General features: G+C 43.7%; 1 protein-coding gene across 7 annotated transcripts in view; it reads right to left on the bottom strand.

Annotated features, from left to right (window-relative positions):
* LOC309569543 (ryanodine receptor 3) overlaps positions 1 to 23861 on the bottom strand; it is a 1308933-nt gene that overhangs the window by 168587 nt on the left and 1116485 nt on the right. For all 7 annotated transcript variants that reach the window (XM_082275412.1, XM_082275411.1, XM_082275414.1 and 4 more), the window contains 4 exons: positions 23558 to 23634; positions 23097 to 23170; positions 21660 to 21677; positions 17178 to 17258 (listed from right to left, as the gene is read on the bottom strand). In XM_082275412.1, the coding sequence (XP_082131538.1) occupies positions 17178 to 17258; positions 21660 to 21677; positions 23097 to 23170; positions 23558 to 23634 (250 nt within the window). The remainder of the gene's footprint in view (positions 1 to 17177; positions 17259 to 21659; positions 21678 to 23096; positions 23171 to 23557; positions 23635 to 23861) is intronic.

The raw sequence follows: 23861 nt of genomic DNA, 5'->3' as shown, positions 1-23861 counted from the left end.
GATGATGATTTTGGCAGTCCTGCAATTTCACGGTTCTGGGCTATTTATTATTACCGGAGAAGGATGCTACCAGCCCAGTTGTTGTTGGAGCTGAGACTAGACCTCATCTACCTTGTTATGATCGAGTGGGGGTTGGAACAGGACTACCAACACCTCCTAGAATTGGTCCAGCTGCAGCCCACAGCACTGGGGGTGGAGATGGTCATGCCCACTACCCAGGATCAGCCAGCATTACTGGGAGAGGCGATTGTAGGTCCCTCGCCCCAGCAGCAGCCAACAGCACTGGGGGTGGAGATGGTCGTGCCCACTACCCAGGACCAGCCAGCGGTACAGGGAGAGGCGATTGTAGGTCCCTCGTCCCAGCAGCAGCCAACAGCACTGGGGGTGGAGAGGGTCGTGCCCACTACCCAGGACCAGCCAGAGGTACCAGGAGAGGCGATTGTAGGTCCCTCATCCCAGCAGCAGCCAACAGCACTGGGGGTGGAGATGGTCGTGCCCACTACCCAGCACCAGCCAGCGTTACCAGGAGAGGCGATAGTAGGTCCCTTGTCCCAGCAGCAGCCAACAGCACTGGGGGTGGAGATGGTCGTGCCCACTACCTAGGACAAGCCAGCATTAGCGGGAGAGGCGATTGTAGGTCCCTTGTCCCAGCAGCTGACTGCCTACCCAGCGGAAGAGCTAGCAGCTGGGCAGAACCCCACTGGTATCTGCCCACCAGTCCATGCAGCTTTTGGCATGGAAGGGGTGGATGGGGCCGTGGCCTCCACCCCTGGATTACAGAGATGCTGGGCAATCGGCCCAGATCCCCAACCCCCTAGTATGGGGGCCCATGCCACCCTGATTTTACCCCTCCATCAACCATTTAATGCCTCTGGAGTGGATTATAGCTGGTGCCCTGCCCAGGAAGACCCCGGATGTTTTAATTGGGACGTAGGGCAGGAGGCCCTCTGGAGCATGGCACAGCCTGGCAAAAGACACCAGACTAACACAGACCCAAACCAGTTGGAGGTCTAGGGTCTGGTTAGTCACCCCAGGAGGAGGGAGATATGTGACGAACGCCCATTTGCTGGGACGTTCGTCACGGGTTACTGGAGGAGTGTGGAGGCCAGCCTCCTGCCCACGGACTATGGGCCCTGGCTTGTAGGGCAGTGCACCTCTGTGTGGGGGTATATGCTGGGGGACAATGGGAGTAGTTTTGCTTTGGACTCAAATCCCTGTCACCCCAAGCGACACAGACTTTGGGCCTAAGCTGCAAAAGGACTTCACACCAGGAGAGACTAAACAGATGCTAATGACATAAGACTCAGCTTTGGTATACTGGGGGGGGGGGGATGTGTATTGACAGTTCTAATAAGGTGTGCTGAAATTGGAGACGGGCTGTCTGAGAGCCTATGTCTCCTGCTTTCATCAGTTTAGAGGTTAAGTGTGTTTACACGTCTAGGAATGTGTATTCGGCTATGTTTTGGGTTTGTTGTGTGTTGAATTAATTATGATAATGTTGCAGTCTCATTCACCTGTGTCTGTCCAGATGGCCAGGTATGTTAATTACTGGATATATATTGCAAGTGAGTTGGTAAATAAAGTGTCATTTGTTTTAACCTTCATCAAGCTGGAGGCTGATGTTTGGGGGGAATTGAAGGGCCAGGACTGCATCACTGGAGATTCTGGGGACCTAAGACAGAAATACTTGGTCCAAGTATTGGGGATCTGTTACAACAGTAAATTATACTAAGGTACATATTTACTAGTGACAAGTAACATGTGAGTGATTGGCATATTTCATTAGGCAACACAGAGGACACATGGAATGCTGCTGTCCCAGCATTTTATAAAACTTATTCTGCATTATTTATAATGGTAAAAAGTGCATCATGTGGTTATGTGCTGAGCTAATTATTATTCATTGTGATTGCAATATTAATAGTTTTCCTCACCTTTGATACAGAAGAAATCCTGACTTAGATCAAATGAAGAGAAGATAGCTCCTTTGTATTGGATAGGAACAGTAGGCCTAGCGACATCTAAACTCTTCATTTCTTGCTACTGGCCACTGAACTCGCTACTGAACTCCGCATTACTGCTACTGAACTCTGCATTCTTCAATGCTGACAACTGAACTCTGTGTTACTTACTACTGACCACTTTGTGTTTGTTATTACTGACCACTGAACTGTGCTTCACTTACTATTGATCCCTGTATTCTGCATTACTTACTACTAACCACTTAACTCTGGATTACTACTGATGAATCAACTAAGCATCACTTACTACTGACCCCTAAAGTCTGCGTTCCTCGCTACTGACCACTGAATTCTTTGTTTCTCACTGCAGAGCACTGAGCTGTGCTTTCTTTGCTACTGAAGTGTGTGTTCCTTGCTATTGACCACTGGACTCTGCACCCCTCACTACTGACCACTGCACTCTACACTCCTCGCTAGTGACCATTGGACTCTGCACTTCTCACTACTGAGTCCTGAACTCTGCACTCCTCACTACCCCTAAACTACACATTACTTACTACTGACCACTGAACTCTACATTGCTTATTACTGATCAATGGATACTGTGTTACTTACTGTCGACTACTAAACTCTGAACTACCTTCTTTTGACCACTGAACTATGCGTCACTTATTCCTGACCACTGAACTCTAAAGCTCTAGCTACTGAGTACTGAACTTTGCATTACTTACTACGGATCAATTAACTCTGAACTACCACTGAACTATGCATCACTTACTATTGACCACTGAACTCATCGTTACTTACTACTCATCAATGAACTCTGCATTACTTATTACTAATCACTGAACTTTGTGTCACTTATTATTGACCAAAGAATTTTGTGTTTCTCACTAATGACCACTGAGCTCAGCATTTCCTACCACTGAGGTCTTCACTCCTCACTACTGACCACTGAACTCTGCATTACTACTGACCATTAACCTCTGCATTAATACTGACCACTGAACTATGCTTTCCTTACTACTGCCCCATAATTCTGCATTATTTATTAGTAACCTGTCTACTCTGTGATACTTACTACTGAGCTCTGATCTGTATCACAAACATTCCACCCTTGAACTCTGCGATAGTTATTACTGACAAATGAAATATGCATTGCTTATTAGTGATCAATGAAAACTGCATTGCTACTGACCTCTGAACTCTTCCCTCCGTGTCAACCAGTCTTAACTCTGCATTCCTTGCTACTGACCACTGAACTCTGGCATACTCATTACTGACCCCTGAACTCTGCAATACTTATTACTAGTGTTGAGCGAACACGGACTGTATTATTCGTGTTCGTACCGAATAATTGGATTTTTTGTACCCGAACACGGACACGGACACTTTACTGTATGTTCGGGTAAAAATCCGTGTTCGGTCGTTTTATTTCCGGGTTTTGCATGCTTTGGCGCTCTTTTCATGGCGGGCTTTCAACAGCCAATCAACAATCGTTTAACTGGTGTGCCTTAAGCCATCCCAGCCATGCCTGCAAATGTCTCAGTAGCTGTGATTGGCCGTCTGAAGCATGTGACCAAGTCTTTATAAGTTCGAGGCAGCCGCAGCGGCGTCATTATGCTGCTTAGATTCAGGGACAGAGCACACATCAACGTGCTGGCTGCTGATTAGGGAAAGATAGGCAGGAAAAAACCATTTGTGTCCGGATAGAATTGAGGGACAGGTCGGAGTGTTTAGGCAGGGCGAGTTGTAGGCATTTTAGGGATAGAGTCTGCTGAATTATAGGGTCAGTGTCTTCTACAAACTACAATCGATATTGCTGTGTGGGGGGTGGGGTCTGCACTCAATCCTGATCTACGATCTCTTCTCAATCCTGTTAGGGACAGAGTCTGCTGAATTTTAGGGAAACTGTGTTCTACAAACTACAATCGATATTGCTGTGTGGTGTGGGATTGGAGATAGGCAGGTGTCAGTGATCCACATCCATTTTTCTGTGTGTGAGCTGCAGTGAACACAATCTTTTTGGGCTGCAGTGAACACAATCTTTTTGGGCTGCAGTGAACACAATCTTTTTGGGCTGCAGTGAACACAATCTTTTTGGGCTGCAGTGAACACAATCTTTTTGGGGTGCAGTGAACAAAATCTTTTTGGGGTGCAGTGAACACAATCCTTTTTGGTGTGCAGTGAACACAATCTTTGTGGGGTGCAGTGAACAAAATCCTTTGTGGGGTGCAGTGAACACAATCTTTTTGGGGTGCAGTGAACAAAATCCTTTTTGGGGTGCAGTGAACAACATCCTTTTTGGGGTGCAGTGAACACAATCTTTTTGGGGTGCAGTGAACAAAATCCTTTGTGGGGTGCAGTGAACACAATCTTTTTGGGGTGCAGTGAACACAATCTTTTTGGGGTGGAGTGAACAACATCCTTTTTGGGGTGCAGTGAACAAAATCCTTTTTGGGGTGCAGTGAACAAAATCATTTTTGGGGTGCAGTGAACACAATCTTTTTGGGGTGCAGTGAACACAATCTTTGTGGGGTGCAGTGAACACAATCTTTTTGGGGTGGAGTGAACAACATCCTTTTTGGGGTGCAGTGAACAACATCCTTTTTGGGGTGCAGTGAACACAATCTTTTTGGGGTGCAGTGAACACAATCTTTGTGGGGTACAGTGAACAGAATCTTTGTGGGGTGCAGTGAACACAATCTTTGGGGGGTACAGTGAACACAATCTTTGTGAGGTGCAGTGAACACAATCTTTGTGGGGTGCAGTGAACACAATCATTGTGGGGTGCAGTGAACTCAATCTTTGTGGGGTACAGTGAACACAATCTCATACTTCTGAAGGTTTGAGGGTGCTGCCTGTTCCATACTCCCCCTACTCCTCATCTAGCCTTTTAGGGGTACAAACAATAGTAATTGGGGCCTAGTGTGGTTGTGTACGTGTGATATACATACACTTTTTTGGGATCATATTTTCTATTCCGCTATTTAATCAAAAACCTTTGGGGATCAGTTAAATTGGGGGATAGTCTGTGTTGGTACGTGTGAGAGAGATCCACCTTTCCAAGTTGTTGGGGTTCATCTCATACTTCTGAAGGTTTGAGGGTGCTGCCTGTTCCATACTCCCCCTACTCCTAGCCTTTTAGGGGTACAAACAATAGTAATTGGGGCCTAGTGTGGTTGTGTACGTGTGATATACATACACTTTTTTGGGATCATATTTTCTATTCCGCTATTTAATCAAAAACCTTTGGGGATCAGTTAAATTGGGGGATAGTCTGTGTTGGTACGTGTGAGAGAGATCCACCTTTCCAAGTTGTTGGGGTTCATCTCATACTTCTGAAGGTTTGAGGGTGCTGCCTGTTCCATACTCCCCCTACTCCTAGCCTTTTAGGGGTACAAACAATAGTAATTGGGGCCTAGTGTGGTTGTGTACGTGTGATATACATACACTTTTTTGGGATCATATTTTCTATTCCGCTATTTAATCAAAAACCTTTGGGGATCAGTTAAATTGGGGGATAGTCTGTGTTGGTACGTGTGAGAGAGATCCACCTTTCCAAGTTGTTGGGGTTCATCTCATACTTCTGAAGGTTTGAGGGTGCTGCCTGTTCCATACTCCCCCTACTCCTAGCCTTTTAGGGGTACAAACAATAGTAATTGGGGCCTAGTGTGGTTGTGTACGTGTGATATACATACACTTTTTTGGGATCATATTTTCTATTCCGCTATTTAATCAAAAACCTTTGGGGATCAGTTAAATTGGGGGATAGTCTGTGTTGGTATGTGTGAGAGAGATCCACCTTTCCAAGTTGTTGGGGTTCATCTCATACTTCTGAAGGTTTGAGGGTGCTGCCTGTTCCATACTCCCCCTACTCCTAGCCTTTTAGGGGTACAAACAATAGTAATTGGGGCCTAGTGTGGTTGTGTACGTGTGATATACATACACTTTTTTGGGATCATATTTTCTATTCCGCTATTTAATCAAAAACCTTTGGGGATCAGTTAAATTGGGGGATAGTCTGTGTTGGTACGTGTGAGAGAGATCCACCTTTCCAAGTTGTTGGGGTTCATCTCATACTTCTGAAGGTTTGAGGGTGCTGCCTGTTCCATACTCCCCCTACTCCTAGCCTTTTAGGGGTACAAACAATAGTAATTGGGGCCTAGTGTGGTTGTGTACGTGTGATATACATACACTTTTTTGGGATCATATTTTCTATTCCGCTATTTAATCAAAAACCTTTGGGGATCAGTTAAATTGGGGGATAGTCTGTGTTGGTACGTGTGAGAGAGATCCACCTTTCCAAGTTGTTGGGGTTCATCTCATACTTCTGAAGGTTTGAGGGTGCTGCCTGTTCCATACTCCCCCTACTCCTAGCCTTTTAGGGGTACAAACAATAGTAATTGGGGCCTAGTGTGGTTGTGTACGTGTGATATACATACACTTTTTTGGGATCATATTTTCTATTCCGCTATTTAATCAAAAACCTTTGGGGATCAGTTAAATTGGGGGATAGTCTGTGTTGGTACGTGTGAGAGAGATCCACCTTTCCAAGTTGTTGGGGTTCATCTCATACTTCTGAAGGTTTGAGGGTGCTGCCTGTTCCATACTCCCCCTACTCCTCATCTAGCCTTTTAGGGGTACAAACAATAGTAATTGGGGCCTAGTGTGGTTGTGTACGTGTGATATACATACACTTTTTTGGGATCATATTTTCTATTCCGCTATTTAATCAAAAACCTTTGGGGATCAGTTAAATTGGGGGATAGTCTGTGTTGGTACGTGTGAGAGAGATCCACCTTTCCAAGTTGTTGGGGTTCATCTCATACTTCTGAAGGTTTGAGGGTGCTGCCTGTTCCATACTCCCCCTACTCCTAGCCTTTTAGGGGTACAAACAATAGTAATTGGGGCCTAGTGTGGTTGTGTACGTGTGATATACATACACTTTTTTGGGATCATATTTTCTATTCCGCTATTTAATCAAAAACCTTTGGGGATCAGTTAAATTGGGGGATAGTCTGTGTTGGTACGTGTGAGAGAGATCCACCTTTCCAAGTTGTTGGGGTTCATCTCATACTTCTGAAGGTTTGAGGGTGCTGCCTGTTCCATACTCCCCCTACTCCTAGCCTTTTAGGGGTACAAACAATAGTAATTGGGGCCTAGTGTGGTTGTGTACGTGTGATATACATACACTTTTTTGGGATCATATTTTCTATTCCGCTATTTAATCAAAAACCTTTGGGGATCAGTTAAATTGGGGGATAGTCTGTGTTGGTACGTGTGAGAGAGATCCACCTTTCCAAGTTGTTGGGGTTCATCTCATACTTCTGAAGGTTTGAGGGTGCTGCCTGTTCCATACTCCCCCTACTCCTAGCCTTTTAGGGGTACAAACAATAGTAATTGGGGCCTAGTGTGGTTGTGTACGTGTGATATACATACACTTTTTTGGGATCATATTTTCTATTCCGCTATTTAATCAAAAACCTTTGGGGATCAGTTAAATTGGGGGATAGTCTGTGTTGGTACGTGTGAGAGAGATCCACCTTTCCAAGTTGTTGGGGTTCATCTCATACTTCTGAAGGTTTGAGGGTGCTGCCTGTTCCATACTCCCCCTACTCCTAGCCTTTTAGGGGTACAAACAATAGTAATTGGGGCCTAGTGTGGTTGTGTACGTGTGATATACATACACTTTTTTGGGATCATATTTTCTATTCCGCTATTTAATCAAAAACCTTTGGGGATCAGTTAAATTGGGGGATAGTCTGTGTTGGTACGTGTGAGAGAGATCCACCTTTCCAAGTTGTTGGGGTTCATCTCATACTTCTGAAGGTTTGAGGGTGCTGCCTGTTCCATACTCCCCCTACTCCTAGCCTTTTAGGGGTACAAACAATAGTAATTGGGGCCTAGTGTGGTTGTGTACGTGTGATATACATACACTTTTTTGGGATCATATTTTCTATTCCGCTATTTAATCAAAAACCTTTGGGGATCAGTTAAATTGGGGGATAGTCTGTGTTGGTACGTGTGAGAGAGATCCACCTTTCCAAGTTGTTGGGGTTCATCTCATACTTCTGAAGGTTTGAGGGTGCTGCCTGTTCCATACTCCCCCTACTCCTAGCCTTTTAGGGGTACAAACAATAGTAATTGGGGCCTAGTGTGGTTGTGTACGTGTGATATACATACACTTTTTTGGGATCATATTTTCTATTCCGCTATTTAATCAAAAACCTTTGGGGATCAGTTAAATTGGGGGATAGTCTGTGTTGGTACGTGTGAGAGAGATCCACCTTTCCAAGTTGTTGGGGTTCATCTCATACTTCTGAAGGTTTGAGGGTGCTGCCTGTTCCATACTCCCCCTACTCCTAGCCTTTTAGGGGTACAAACAATAGTAATTGGGGCCTAGTGTGGTTGTGTACGTGTGATATACATACACTTTTTTGGGATCATATTTTCTATTCCGCTATTTAATCAAAAACCTTTGGGGATCAGTTAAATTGGGGGATAGTCTGTGTTGGTACGTGTGAGAGAGATCCACCTTTCCAAGTTGTTGGGGTTCATCTCATACTTCTGAAGGTTTGAGGGTGCTGCCTGTTCCATACTCCCCCTACTCCTAGCCTTTTAGGGGTACAAACAATAGTAATTGGGGCCTAGTGTGGTTGTGTACGTGTGATATACATACACTTTTTTGGGATCATATTTTCTATTCCGCTATTTAATCAAAAACCTTTGGGGATCAGTTAAATTGGGGGATAGTCTGTGTTGGTACGTGTGAGAGAGATCCACCTTTCCAAGTTGTTGGGGTTCATCTCATACTTCTGAAGGTTTGAGGGTGCTGCCTGTTCCATACTCCCCCTACTCCTAGCCTTTTAGGGGTACAAACAATAGTAATTGGGGCCTAGTGTGGTTGTGTACGTGTGATATACATACACTTTTTTGGGATCATATTTTCTATTCCGCTATTTAATCAAAAACCTTTGGGGATCAGTTAAATTGGGGGATAGTCTGTGTTGGTACGTGTGAGAGAGATCCACCTTTCCAAGTTGTTGGGGTTCATCTCATACTTCTGAAGGTTTGAGGGTGCTGCCTGTTCCATACTCCCCCTACTCCTAGCCTTTTAGGGGTACAAACAATAGTAATTGGGGCCTAGTGTGGTTGTGTACGTGTGATATACATACACTTTTTTGGGATCATATTTTCTATTCCGCTATTTAATCAAAAACCTTTGGGGATCAGTTAAATTGGGGGATAGTCTGTGTTGGTACGTGTGAGAGAGATCCACCTTTCCAAGTTGTTGGGGTTCATCTCATACTTCTGAAGGTTTGAGGGTGCTGCCTGTTCCATACTCCCCCTACTCCTAGCCTTTTAGGGGTACAAACAATAGTAATTGGGGCCTAGTGTGGTTGTGTACGTGTGATATACATACACTTTTTTGGGATCATATTTTCTATTCCGCTATTTAATCAAAAACCTTTGGGGATCAGTTAAATTGGGGGATAGTCTGTGTTGGTACGTGTGAGAGAGATCCACCTTTCCAAGTTGTTGGGGTTCATCTCATACTTCTGAAGGTTTGAGGGTGCTGCCTGTTCCATACTCCCCCTACTCCTAGCCTTTTAGGGGTACAAACAATAGTAATTGGGGCCTAGTGTGGTTGTGTACGTGTGATATACATACACTTTTTTGGGATCATATTTTCTATTCCGCTATTTAATCAAAAACCTTTGGGGATCAGTTAAATTGGGGGATAGTCTGTGTTGGTACGTGTGAGAGAGATCCACCTTTCCAAGTTGTTGGGGTTCATCTCATACTTCTGAAGGTTTGAGGGTGCTGCCTGTTCCATACTCCCCCTACTCCTAGCCTTTTAGGGGTACAAACAATAGTAATTGGGGCCTAGTGTGGTTGTGTACGTGTGATATACATACACTTTTTTGGGATCATATTTTCTATTCCGCTATTTAATCAAAAACCTTTGGGGATCAGTTAAATTGGGGGATAGTCTGTGTTGGTACGTGTGAGAGAGATCCACCTTTCCAAGTTGTTGGGGTTCATCTCATACTTCTGAAGGTTTGAGGGTGCTGCCTGTTCCATACTCCCCCTACTCCTAGCCTTTTAGGGGTACAAACAATAGTAATTGGGGCCTAGTGTGGTTGTGTACGTGTGATATACATACACTTTTTTGGGATCATATTTTCTATTCCGCTATTTAATCAAAAACCTTTGGGGATCAGTTAAATTGGGGGATAGTCTGTGTTGGTACGTGTGAGAGAGATCCACCTTTCCAAGTTGTTGGGGTTCATCTCATACTTCTGAAGGTTTGAGGGTGCTGCCTGTTCCATACTCCCCCTACTCCTCATCTAGCCTTTTAGGGGTACAAACAATAGTAATTGGGGCCTAGTGTGGTTGTGTACGTGCGAGATACATACACCTTTTTTGATCATATTTCCTATTCCGCTATTCAATAAAAACCTTTGAGGATCAATTGAATTGCGGGATAGTCTGTGTCGGTACGTGTGAGAGAGATCCACCTTTCCAAGTTGTTGGGGTTCATCTCATACTTCTGAAGGTTTGAGGGTGCTGCCTGTTCCATACTCCCCCTACTCCTCATCTAGCCTTTTAGGGGTACAAACAATAGTAATTGGGGCCTAGTGTGGTTGTGTACGTGTGATATACATACACTTTTTTTGGATCATATTTTCTATTCCGCTATTCAATAAAAACCTTTCTAGGGCAAGATCTTAAATTACAGAAATATGAGGAGACCGTCAAATAAGGGCCGTGGCCTGGGTCGTGGTGCTGCTGGTAGAGCTCCTGTTGCAAGGAGAGGACATGGTCGATCTGTGCCAGCTACACGCACAAGTGAAACACCTTCCTCAAGTGTGAGTAGGCGACAGAACCTGCATCAGTATTTGGTAGGGCATCAAACGCCCCTAGAAGTGATGAGGCCAGAACAAGTTGAGGCGATAGTAGATTGGTTTGCTGCTGACAGTGCCTCCAGTTCCTTCACATTGTCTCCCACCCAGTCTACTGCAGAAAGGTCAGAGTTGGCACCTGCAGCCAATGTCCAACCGTCTTTCACCTCACCCCCTTGCAAATCAGGCCAGCAGTCTGAGCCCCAAGCCATACAGCAGTCTCTTATTCTTTTTGAGGACTCTGTCAGCAGGGTTTCCCAGGGCCATCCACCTAGCCCTGCCCCAGAAGTGGAAGAGATTGAGTGCAGCGATGCCCAACCACTTATTTCTCAAGATGAGTACATGCAAGGATCATCGCAGCACGTCTCCGATGATGACGAAACGCAGGTGCCAACTGCTGCGGCGTTCAGCATTGTGGAGACCGACAAGGAGGGCAGGGGTGAAGACTGGGTGGAAGATGATGTGGAGGACGATGAGGTCCTCGACCCCACATGGAATGAACGTCATGCAGGTGACCTGAGTAGTTTGGAGGAAGAGGCGGTGGTCGCACAGAGCCACCAGCACAGCAGAAGAGGGAGCAGGGTGCAGAAGCGGAGCGGCCGTGCCCTAGACACTACGCCCGCTACTGCCCAACGCAGCAAGGGAACGAGCGCACCAAAGTCAGCTCAAAGGAGTTCTCTAGCGTGGAAGTTCTTTAGAAAATGTGCTGATGACAGGACACGAGTGGTTTGCACCCTGTGCAATCAGAGCTTGAAGCGAGGCATGAACCTTCTCAACCTGAGCACAACCTGCATGATCAGGCATCTAAGTGCAAAGCACGAGCTGCAGTGGAGTACACACCTTCAAAACCAAGAAACGTCTCTGGCTCATCCTGCTTCCTCTTCTGCTGCAGTCTCGGCCGCTCCAGCCACATCTGTAGTGATACCGGCACCTGCCACCCCGCAAACAGACGATCTGTCAGCAACACCACCACCTGGGTCACCAACAACCATCTCCACAATGTCCCGTGGAAGCGTTCAGCTTTCCATCTCCCAAACACTTGAGAGGAAGAGGAAGTACCCCCCTACCCACCCGCGATCCCTGGCCCTGAATGCCAGCATTTCAAAATTATTGGCCTTTGAAATGCTGTCATTCCGTCTGGTGGAGACGCACAGTTTTAAAAACCTTATGTCGGTGGCTGTCCCACAGTACGTCGTGCCCAGCCGCCACTACTTTTCCAGGCAAGCCATCCCTTCCCTGCACAACCAAGTGGGGGAAAATATCAGGTGTGCACTGCGCAACGCCATCTGTGCCAAGGTCCACCTAACTACGGATACGTGGACCAGTAAGCACGGTCAGGGGCGTTATATCTCCCTAACGGCACACTGGGTAAATGCAGTGGCGGATGGGCCTGAGGCGGATAGCAATTTGGCGCATGTCCTTCCACCACCGAGGATTGCAGGGCGCTTCAGTTTGCCTCCTGTTCGTAACTCCTCCTACTCCGCTTCCTCATCCTCTACCGCCTCCTCATCCGGACAGCGTAACACCTTCACCACCAACTTCAGCACGGCCAGGGGTAAACGACAGCAGGCAGTTTTACAACTTGCCTGTTTGGGGGACAAACCACACACCGCGCAGGAGTTGTGGAGGAGCATGGAACAGCAGACAAATGAGTGGTTGCTGCCAGCGAGCCTCAAGCCCGGCCTGGTGGTGTGTGATAACGGGCGAAATCTCATAGCAGCTCTGGGCCTAGCCGGTTTGACGCACATCCCTTGCCTGGCGCATGTGCTGAATTTGGTGGTGCAGAGGTTCCTTAAAAACTACCCCGATATGTCAGAGCTGCTGCAGAAAGTGCGGGCCGTTTGTGCGCACTTTCGGCGTTCTCACCCTGCTGCTGCTCGCCTGGCAGCGCTGCAGCGTAACTTCGGCCTTCCCGCTCACCGCCTCATATGTGACGTGCCCACAAGGTGGAACTCCACCTTGCACATGCTGGAAAGACTGTGCGAGCAGCAGCAGGCCATAGTGGAGTTTCAGCTGCAGCACGCACGCGTGAGTCGCTCTGCGGAACAGCACCACTTCACCACCAATAACTGGGCCTCCATGCGAGACCTGTGTGCCTTGTTGCGCTGTTTTGAGTACTCCACCAACATGGCCAGTGGCAATGACGCCGTTCTCAGCTTAACTATCCCACTTCTATGCCTCCTTGAAAAAACAATTCGGGCGATGATGGAAGAGGATGTGGCACAGGATGAGGAGGAGGAGGAGGATGAAGAGGTAACATTTCCAAGGCTTTTAGGGCAGTCATTCGCAAGGGGCTCCGAGGGTGGGTTCCTGCACACGCAAACGCCAGGGACGCAATTGTCCAGCAGGGGCACAGTTCTGGAGGATGAGGAGGATGAGGAGGAGGAGGAGCTGGAGGAGGAGATGGAACCATGTTCACAGCAGGGTGGCACCCAGGCCAGCTCATGGCCATCACTGGTGCGTGGCTGGGGGGATACAGAGGACACGGACGATACACCTCCCACAGAGGACAGCCTTTCGTCGCCTCTGGGCAGCCTGGCACACATGAGCGATTACATGCTGCAGTGTCTCCACAACGACCGCCGAGTTGCCCACATTCTAACTTGTGCTGATTACTGGGTGGCCACGCTGCTGGATCCCCGTTACAAGGACAACGTACCGTCCTTAATTCACTCACTGGAGCGCGATCGCAAGATGCGCGAGTACAAGCGCACGCTGGTAGACGCCATGCTGCTGGCATTCCCATCTGACAGCGGGGCCACAGTGGAAGCACAAGGCAGAGGAGGAGGAGGAGGAGGTCGCCAACGCAACCAGGGCACCGCCAGCACCTCAGAAGGCAGGGTTAGCATGGCCGAAATGTGGAAAAGCTTTGTCAGCACGCCACAACAAACAGCAGCACCAGCAGCTCAGATGGAACGTCTTAGCAGGAGGCAGCATTTTACCAACATGGTGGAGCAGTATGTGTGCACACGCCTACATGTAGTGAATGACGGGTCTGCCCCCTTCAACTTCTGGGTCTCCAAATTGGGCACATGGCCTGAGCTTGCCCTTTACGCCTTGGAGGTGCTGGCGTGCCCTGCAGCCAGTGTATTATCTGAACGGGTATTTAGCACGGCTGGGGGCGTTATAACAGACAAGCGCAGCCGCCTGTCCAGAAACAATGTGGACAAGCTCACGTTCATTAAAATGAACCAGGCATGGATCCCACGGGACTTTTCCGTACCTTATGCAGAATAGCAATGGATACCGACCTTACCCACCCATTGTTCCATTTTTGCTCTTTCTCACTCTTTTGGGGTGTACCCTCATTTAAAATTTTTGAAAAGAAGCAGTGTTGGCTACCTCGTCCTCCTCCTCAGGGCCAGATTAATGTAGGGGCTATTGGAGCTGCAGCTCCAGGCCCCTACCTTTTATATAGGCCCCGGGTTGGCCATATTCACTGTTACCGCTCTTCTGTCACTTGTAAACACAGAAGTCTGGCTTCTATGCTCGCTTCCCCAGGCAGCACCCTCAGAACCTCCCCACACAGCGTGAAGGCCGGACAAGGAGGGACAGTTGGCGATGCATGGATGTGTTTATGGGCTTCAGAGACAGCATCCCATGTTGAATTAGGCATGCATGGCTGCACCCTTCCTCCTCTGGGTGCATGGCAAGGCACGGCCCTTAAGGCCCTTCAAAATCCTCAGCACCAAGCCCATGATGCTGTTAATCCGGCCCTGGTCCTCCTCCACCGCCGCTTCCACCTACACCGCCCATAGGTGTGCGCAGCCTATTGCATTAAGGTGTGCACCCCAAAGTTGAAATACACATGCATGTGTTTGCCAGCAGGGAGAGTAATGTATCGGGGCCATGTACCTGTAGGCAAGGAGAAATAGAGCAGAGCAGGTCCCAGGGAGATCTTTCCCATCTCCTCACTGGCAATGCTATGTGCCCTAGGTGATTAGGGTGTGCCCAGGCACACCCAGCACACCCTGTGCGCACGCCTATGTCACCGCCACATCCACCACCACCTCAACCTCCCTCCTACTCCATATGGGCCTCGTCCTTCAGAGATGAAGAAGAACATTGTTTTATTTTTCTGTTTTTTTTTTGTTGTTTTAAGTTATTTCCCTATCCACATTTGTTTGCAGAGCACTTGCCATGCTCTTAATTACGTTTTGCTGCCATTTGCAGCACTCTAGCCCTTTCCTTTGGTGTTTTAGAGCCATTTTAGTGCCTTAAAGTTCGGGTCCCCATTGACTTCAATGGGGTTCGGTGTCCGGGAAAAGTTCGGTAAAAGTCCGGGACACGGACCCGGACTTTTTTTTAAAGTTCGGCCGAACCCGTCGAACACGGACATCTAGGTGTTCGCTCAACCCTACTTATTACTGACCACTGAACTAAACTCTGTGTTACCTACTACTGACCACTGAACTATATGTCACTGACTCCTGAACTTTGCAGTACCCATTACTAACTGAACTCTGTGTTCCTCTCTAACAATCCCATAACTCTGCATTCCTCACTACTGACCCCTGAACTTTGCATATCTTGCTGCTGAATGCTAAACTCTGCACTTCTTACTACTGACCGCTGAACTCTAATAATCTGTGTGAGTAAAATGTGTGCAGTAAGAATAGTAGCCTTTGTGCATGGAGCTGCTGTGTTTTCTTTCTGTGCAGGAAGCATTGTAGTTATATTGGAATTATCAAGGTTTGTATTTTGATCTGTACCACATGTGACTTCCTCTGCTACATATACTGTATAAAATTTGCTTGGAATTTAAAGTAAATTGGCTGTAAATCTGTAGACTGTCCCCTGCAAAGCTGGGGCACTTAGCCGACCGATTCTGCACAGGAGTGAAGACTGGGGCATTCTATGCTCCCCTGCTAATTGCGGTGTGGGTCGCACACAAGCCCACCCATCTAGATACACTTGATTAGCATAAATACACCTAAAACAAACCCATTGAATGGATGTGCTTTTGGTAAAAACAAAAAAAGGCTACAGTGTTGCATGGGCTTTCTTCCAGCTTGTTCCATACAACTGAGGCCTGAAAAAAATATAGGAACTTCCAGAAGCCAGTGATGAGATCATAGTCTCAGCAAAGTGGTCACATTTTAAAAAGGGAGAAGGGGGAATCTATACAGCTTTTATTGAATAATGAACAAGGAGGGAAGGGGATTGTAAGGAATGCATTGGCACATTACAGTTCATTTTTAAACTTCAAAGGATCTTATGACTGTACCAGTAGGCTCTGCAGCCCCAGCACTTATCTTCTGCTTGGTTTACCCGTTTCACAGAGACAGGCAATTAGTATGAGAACCAAATATTTGTAAATGTCAGGCTCATCATTTTTTCATTTATGTATGGAAAGCACTGTCAGGACACCCTCCCCTCCATTCATTTGCATATACAGAAATATAGGCATAGATAAGAATATAAAAAAAAAAAAAAAAAAGTACTACAAAGACTTAGGCTTCTTTCACACGGCCGCTCCGTGTGAAAGGTCCGCTGCGGGACTTTTTTTTTTTTTTCCACGGAGCGGATGACATGCCGCTCCGTGTGCCCGCATATCATCCCATCCGTTTGCGGAAGATATGCAGACATAATGTAAGTATATGGCATTGCGGATGTCAGCGTATGACACAGCTGACATCCGATTTTCCTTCCTTTCCGTTTTTTACACGGAAGAAAAAATAGGGTTCTGTTCCATTCGAAAAAATGGAACAGAACTGAAAGGAGGAAAATCGGATGTCAGCGGATGGTATTCTGCTGACATCCGCAGTGCCATTCACTTACATTATGTCCGCAAATCATCCGCAAAAAAATAGGATGATTTGCGGACACACAGAGCGGCCGTGTGAAAGGACCCTAACACAATAAATGAAAGAGGAAACAGTTCAGATACAAATGTTAAAAAATAGAAAATAAATAAATAATAGCTAAGGGGGAAGGGCAATGGAGGAGTTTTATTAGTGGTAAATAGAAATAACTAATTGATTAAAAAAAGGCAACTGACATTATGTGTGAATCAAAAAATTATTATTATTTGATTTACAAATACTGCTGGCAGGCTATATTAATACAGGAGCAACTGTTAGCACTCTTGATACACAGAGTGGGACCTGACTGTCTAATTAAGAGTCATGCTCCACAGATTACATAGGAAATAACTTATTTCCTGATAAAATCTGCAGGAGCTGCAGTTCTGAGGCCCCAGTTGTACTTCCATCAGTGAACTCTGAAGGTAGGTGCCTCTCCTGCCAGTTTATCAGCCCAGTCCTGGTAGAAAGGACACATTAAAACATTTGATTAAATATCTTACCATTGTTGTGTCCTTCACACAGAAGTTGCAGGAATCGAAAAAGGTCCCTTGTAAACTCATCATTCTGCAAAACCTTCTCACCTGGGAAACACAAATGAAGTCAAGTCATGTTAAGCAAATACATACGAGTAATCTTTCCTGTACAGTTATGCTACCATCTGTTTTATCTGTAGTTGAGTAACAGGTATCTACACCACAAAACTCAGAATCTACTTATATGTGACTAAACCTAATGAGTTTCACAGTGAATTTATATACGACATTCATTTTTTTTTTTTTTTTGTTTGTGAACATTTTTGAAGACTCCTGAAGAACTTCAAATAAGATATAGTAGAGCAACTTTTTGCATTTATTATTGCTGTTGATATGCGTCCCATTGTTTTGGCTTAAAAACTTTTTATAGAAGTCAATGCAAAAGCATTTCAAAGGCATCTTTTATTTATACCAAAAACATTTCAGCTATGTTTGAAAAAAATAAAATACAAACTATTTGTCTCTGAAAGTAACTAAAAGCTTGCTGCATTTAAAGGATAAGTTCACCTTTTAACAGAGATACCCGCTAGCTGTCAGATCGGGGAATTAGGGAGGTGCGGGGGCTGGTCCATTCCTAACATGTTACACCCTGAATATGGGTGTAACATGTTACGAAAGATGAATTTATCCTTTAAAGCAAAATTAAACCCTCCTGTCCTTTACAGCAAAGAACATGCAATCTTGTCCTATGTTTGATCTGCAGTTGCCATAGTTCTGCACATGTGATCGGATTTGACACTAAACTTTTGTTTGCTTGACGGTTCAGTTTAGAGCTGACATAAGCACACTAGTAATTTTACCAGTTATCATTCAAAGCATACCTTGAATGTAACTCTTTTGGGAAACAGTTAAATTGGTGTGTTTAAATCCACTTAAACTTGCTTTGTGTCCAATGCTTATTTTGCCTGTGGCAACAGATTTTTATTTCCTTCAGAACTTATTCGCTCCCCAAACAAATCCATACAAAAGCAAAAGCAGCTTAAAGCAGGCCAACTGCAGGTCAACTGCACCTGCAATGAATTCTGAATGAATTCAGAAGCATCTCAAACTGGCCCTCAAACTAACTCTAAGAGAGCCCCTAGCTACAACATTTACAGATTATAGTGTTATATCATAGATATAAAAACATGCAAATACATTTAAAGTATTACAAAATAGTCATGCTTCCTGCTTAAAAAGTTTAGACTTTGTTAGATAGATCTGAAGACTGCATCAACTCATTTGCAGTCTAGTAGTTAAGTTGTTGGAGCATTGTAACATACCTGGTGCATAAGCCTTTATGTTATTAATGTAATAGCATTTACCAATCTACTTCTATTTGCAGCCAGCTATTATTCTTTAAATCCGGTAAAAATTCAAACTTCCTTCTGCAGGGGCATATTGAACATGGTTAATATACAAAACTTGGCTCCTGCTGCTGTCAGTCAAATCATGTGAGGACAGAGTTGGGGGCAGGGCCAAGCCAAGCTGTGTGTGTGTCTGTGTGGCTTAGAAACGTGTCTGCCTGAGTATCCTCATAGCACACAGTTTGCTATGGGGGCACTTGGAGGAGGAGCGGAAAGCGCTGGCAGGGGACCAAAAAAAAGAAGAAGTAAGGGGGCGCTCTGTGCAATATCTTTGCACAGAGCAGGTAAGTATAACATGGTAATTTTTTTCATTAAAAAACTAAGACTTTAATAACATTTTTAAATGGACTCATGTTAAATGCAGGGGCTGAGAGGCAAAGCCCAGGAGGTCTACAGTGGGGATCGAAAGTTTGGGCACCCCAGGTAAAAATTTGTATTAATGTGCATAAAGAAGCCAAGGAAAGATGGAAAAATCTCCAAAAGGCATCAAATTACAGATTAGACATTCTTATAATATGTCAACAAAAGTTAGATTTTATTTCCATCATTGACACTTTCTTCAAAAAGACTGTATGCAAACTCACTGCAAAGTATATTCCCATGGGAAATATGTTTAAAAGGCTCAAAATAAAACCTATGTGGCTCACAGCCAAAGTTAAAAAAGCTATAAATGTTAACAAAAGAGCTTTTAAAAAATATAAAAATGAAGGAACACTATCATTGTTTAATTGTTACAAAGAATATAACAGAATATGTAAAAAGAAAATCAAGGATGCAAAAATTTGAAATAAACGACAGATTGCAAAAGATAGTAGGACAAACCCCTAAAAATTCTTCAAATATATTAATAGTAAAAAGGTCAGGTCTGAGCATGTAGGCATTTTACAAAATAATCTGGAGTGGGTGACTGGGGACAAAGAGAAGCCAAATGTATTAAATACTTTCTTCAGCTCTGTGTTTACAAAGGAGCATGGGGGAGCTCATGACCATAATGAGGATGGTATTGACACAGCCCCAAATGATCCACAATGGCTCAAAAGTGATATGGCCCAGAAATGTTTTGACAGAATTAAGGTGGATAAAGTGCCTGGACCAGATGGCATCCACCCACGCATCCTAAAAGAATTGAGCTTTGTCATTTCAAAGCCTTTGTTTCTAATTTTTAGGGACTCGTTAAGGACTGGAAAAGTACCACTGAATTGGCGTAGGGCCAATGTGGTGCCTATATTAAAAAAGGATCAAAGTCCTTGACAAGTAACTATAGACCTGTTAGTTTAATTTCTATAGTCAGGAAGATACTGGAGAGTTTAATAAAAGACCACATAGATTAGTTATTGCTGAAAAAAAATATTTTAAGCAACAGACAGCATTGATTCATGAAAGACAGAAGTTGTCAAACCAACCTGATTTCTTTTTATGAGGAGGTGATTCTTACTCTGAATGGTCTAAGGTTATCAGTAGTGTACCCCAAGGTTCAGTGTTGGGATCCCACCTTTTTAACATTTTTATAAATTATATAGGGTCTGGGATTAAAAGTACCATTTCAGTCTTCGCAGATGACACCAAGCTTTGCAGTGGAATAACTTCCTTACAGGATGTCTTCAACTTACAAGCCAACCTCAATGCACTGTATCATTGGGCAACTATGTGGAAAAAGAGGTTTAATGTTGGTAAATGTAAAGTTATGCACTTGGGGCTAAGAATATGTATGCATCATACATACTAGGGGGAGTAGAACTGGGGGAATCCATAGTGGAGAAGGATCTGGGTGTTGTGGTAGATCATAAGCTTAATAATAGCATGCAATGCCAAGATGCAGTTTCCAAAGCAAGCAAAGTCCTTTCTTGTATTACCAGAGTCATGGACTCCAGAGAGAGAGATATCATTTTGCCCCTGTAGAACTCATTAGTAAGACCTCATCTGGAATATGCAGTTCTGTTTTAGGCACCAGTTCCCAAAAAGGATATCAGGGAACTGGAGAAAGTGCAGAGAAGGGCAACCAAAATCCAAACTGATAAGAGGTATGGAAGAGCTCAGCTATGAGGAAAGATTAGAGGAACTGAATTTATTTTCTCTTGAGAAGTGGAGATTAAGGGGGGATATGATCAACATATACAAATACATAAGGGGTCCATATAAGGGGTCCATATAGTGAACTTGGTGTTCAGTTATTCACTTCAAGGTCATCACAGAGGACTTTAAGTCTAGAGGAAAAGAGAGTTTGTCTCCAAATACGAAAAGGTTTCCTCACAGTAAGAGCTGTGAAAATGTGGAATAGACTCCCTCCAGAGGTGGTTTTGGCCAGCTCACTAGATTGTTTTTAAAAAGACCTGGATTCTTTCCTAGGTGTACATAACTGCGTACTAATATATATGGGTAAAGTTGATCCAGGGAATATCCTATTGCCTCTCGTGGGATCATGAAGGAATTTTTTTCCCCTGCAAACTGGATAATGCTTTGCTGGGGTTTTTCGCCTTCCTCTGGATCAACTGCGGGTATAAGATTGTGTATATGGGATTGTATGGTTGTGTTTTCTTAACTGTTTTTTGTTTTTTATTAGATTAGCCAGATGGACTTTTTTCAACCTGACTATGTAACTATGTAACTATACTAGATTTTTATTTTAATGCTGGCGTCCAAAAGATATTTTGTGACAGGATGCTGTGTCAGGTATCTACAGTAATTATACAAATCAACGAGTTTAGGTATGTACAGTAGCAAAGTTATAAATATGGTTTTAACAATAATATTCAGATAAGCAATTATAGTAAAATAGTGTGTAACTCTGTGCCTTCTACAAGGTAAATAAGTTACATTTAATAAATGTAACACATACTGTGCAATTACAGTGTCAGAGAGAGGAAACGTGTACTTGACAACCTAAAAAACATATGTGAAACAAAACCAGAGGATAGTAAGAGCTGAATATTAGTGATAAACAGATAATTAATGTCAGGGGGCTTATGTTGATAAGATGAAAGTTGATCTGCTTGTTTATCAAGTAGAAGCATGCAGACCTTAGCATGACATGTAAACTGTAACAAATGCCGAGAAATAAATGTAATTAGGGATGCATTTATCTGAGAAAAGAAGCATCACCTACCTCGTTCCCGGACAATAACTGTGCATGGAAGAATAAAAAAAGAGGGAGAGATAGTAAGTTGCTGGTGTAAAATGTGAAATCAGCACTCTGCAGTGACAAAATGGACCTTAACATGCTCTTCATCTGGGCAGTAAAGCAAATGCTCAATCAGACTTTCTCTCTAAACACTGTGACAAATCATTCATAATATAGATGGGAGAAACAGTTCAAGTTCACTGCTTCAGAGAAGTATTGGAAGGTTTTCTATGCAAAAGCATTTTACGAATGTAATATCATTTTGTGTTTCCCACACTAAAGGAGATCTCCACAGCATGCTTGTTTAACATGACACTCAGGCCATTCTAAAAGACCTCTTTATGGGATGAATAGCTTATAAGATATGGAAAGATTAATCCGATACTAACAGTTAAAAAGGAATTTAGGTGTAAAAAAAAGTTTCAGTTCATCTGAAACTGCTATTTTGTTATGGATGAACACTACTGCTGTGAACCTATTCGTATCTCAAATATCTTTGGGTTGCTTGAGCCTACCACCTTAGTTCCCAGCTCTGTCACATCCTGTGATAAAGTCTCAACCTTCTTGTTGCAGCACAGACATTCTTATTCTTCCTGCAGCAATGTAAATTAATAAAAACCCCTAGAGAGATGCTATGACATCTTAGGAGCCATCAAGGTAAATTAGAAGCTGCAGGGTGTTTCAACAGCCTGGCATGCTCACAAACTTAAAAAATCTACTTTTAGTGGATTGACTTTTGAAGCAACATAGTTAGTTTAAACAATATATTATTGATTTGCTAAAGTGGCTATTATGTCATGTTATTGGCATGTCAGTGGCTATTGTAAACATGTCATTTAGCAACTTACTTTTTCCTAAAAATTTGCACCATAGATTTGATATTGTCTTCTAACTGGTTTTGGCATTTAAAAAAAAAAAAAAAAACTGTATAAACATAGATTAATTCCAGTATAGACACACATCAAGCCACTCCACATAAATGTTCAGCCCGTGTTTTTAATGGTCAGTCCACCAAAATGTGGATTGTGTTACCCAAAAGCAGAAAGGCTGTGTCGAAAAAGCAATATAATATGCCCAACATGCACAGATGCAGTTACGTTTAAAAACCCTAAAATGTGAGTGCTATCTTGTGTTCTGATCTTATACGTTAGTTTCCCAATTTTACAAAAAGATGCAGCCTTTTATTACTTCTTTAGATGAATACAGGGCATGGAGTACAGTTTTAAATGTCTACACACTACAGTATTCCTTTGCAAGTGATAACATTTAATGCTTCAGTCAGGATTTAGAATCTTATTTTCAAAAAGTTGGATTCTTAAATGTGGTAAAGCCATATGCTGTTCACAATGTCTGTAGCTTTTTTGTAAAGTATGACTTTAATCTTCGATGATAGGTGTTCATGGGAATGACGCTCATACTTACGCGTTCCTTCTTCTGTAACCATTCCAAGGCCTTCTGCTTTGTTCTGTCTTTCAAATGCATTCAAGTCAAGAACACTGAATAAAGAAGGAAAAAGAGACAAAGAACAAAATGAGAATTGGTCTTGAATCGACCTACGTTGTTGAGGGGGTTCTGCCGTACTATTAGTAACACTACTGAGCTGACCTTGTGTTTAGTGTACCCTGTAAGGTAAAAAAAGTGTGGGTTTGAATCAGTTGTTGACTCTAGTAATATGCGTTACAGTGTTGCATTTCACCACGAGAAAAGAAACTGGCTGAACGTTATGCTTTACACTTAGCAATTGAAAATAACAGGATTACATTTTTTCCAAGGCCAAAGGAAAGTATATTCTAGAATTGAAAAAAAAAAAAAAATATATATATATATATATATATACATACACACATATACACACATAGACACACACACAGAAATCCACTCACCTGCATGACATCATTAGGCCAGACAAACTCTGGAAAAATCCTGCATCCTTTTTCTCTTTCAAGTAATCTAACATTTTCTGTAAATGTTAAAACAATCTTAAGACGGAAGTTCAACTTTAAAAGAATAACCATTTTCAGACACTATCAGAATGTATAATCAGTCAAAAAACAAAATCTAATGCTGGCCATACACTAGAGTATACAATCTGATTGTACTATTCCTGTACAATTACCTTTACTTAAATAATATACTGTACTATGATGACAAATCTAATTAGCCTTTTTACTTTGTATTAATATGGCA

The sequence above is a fragment of the Pelophylax lessonae genome, assembly GCF_965119305.1.
Source record: "Pelophylax lessonae genome assembly, chromosome: 13".
Lineage (NCBI taxonomy): Eukaryota > Metazoa > Chordata > Amphibia > Anura > Ranidae > Pelophylax > Pelophylax lessonae.
Note: the sequence above shows the minus strand (reverse complement) of the source record. Positions and strands in the feature narration are given on the sequence as shown.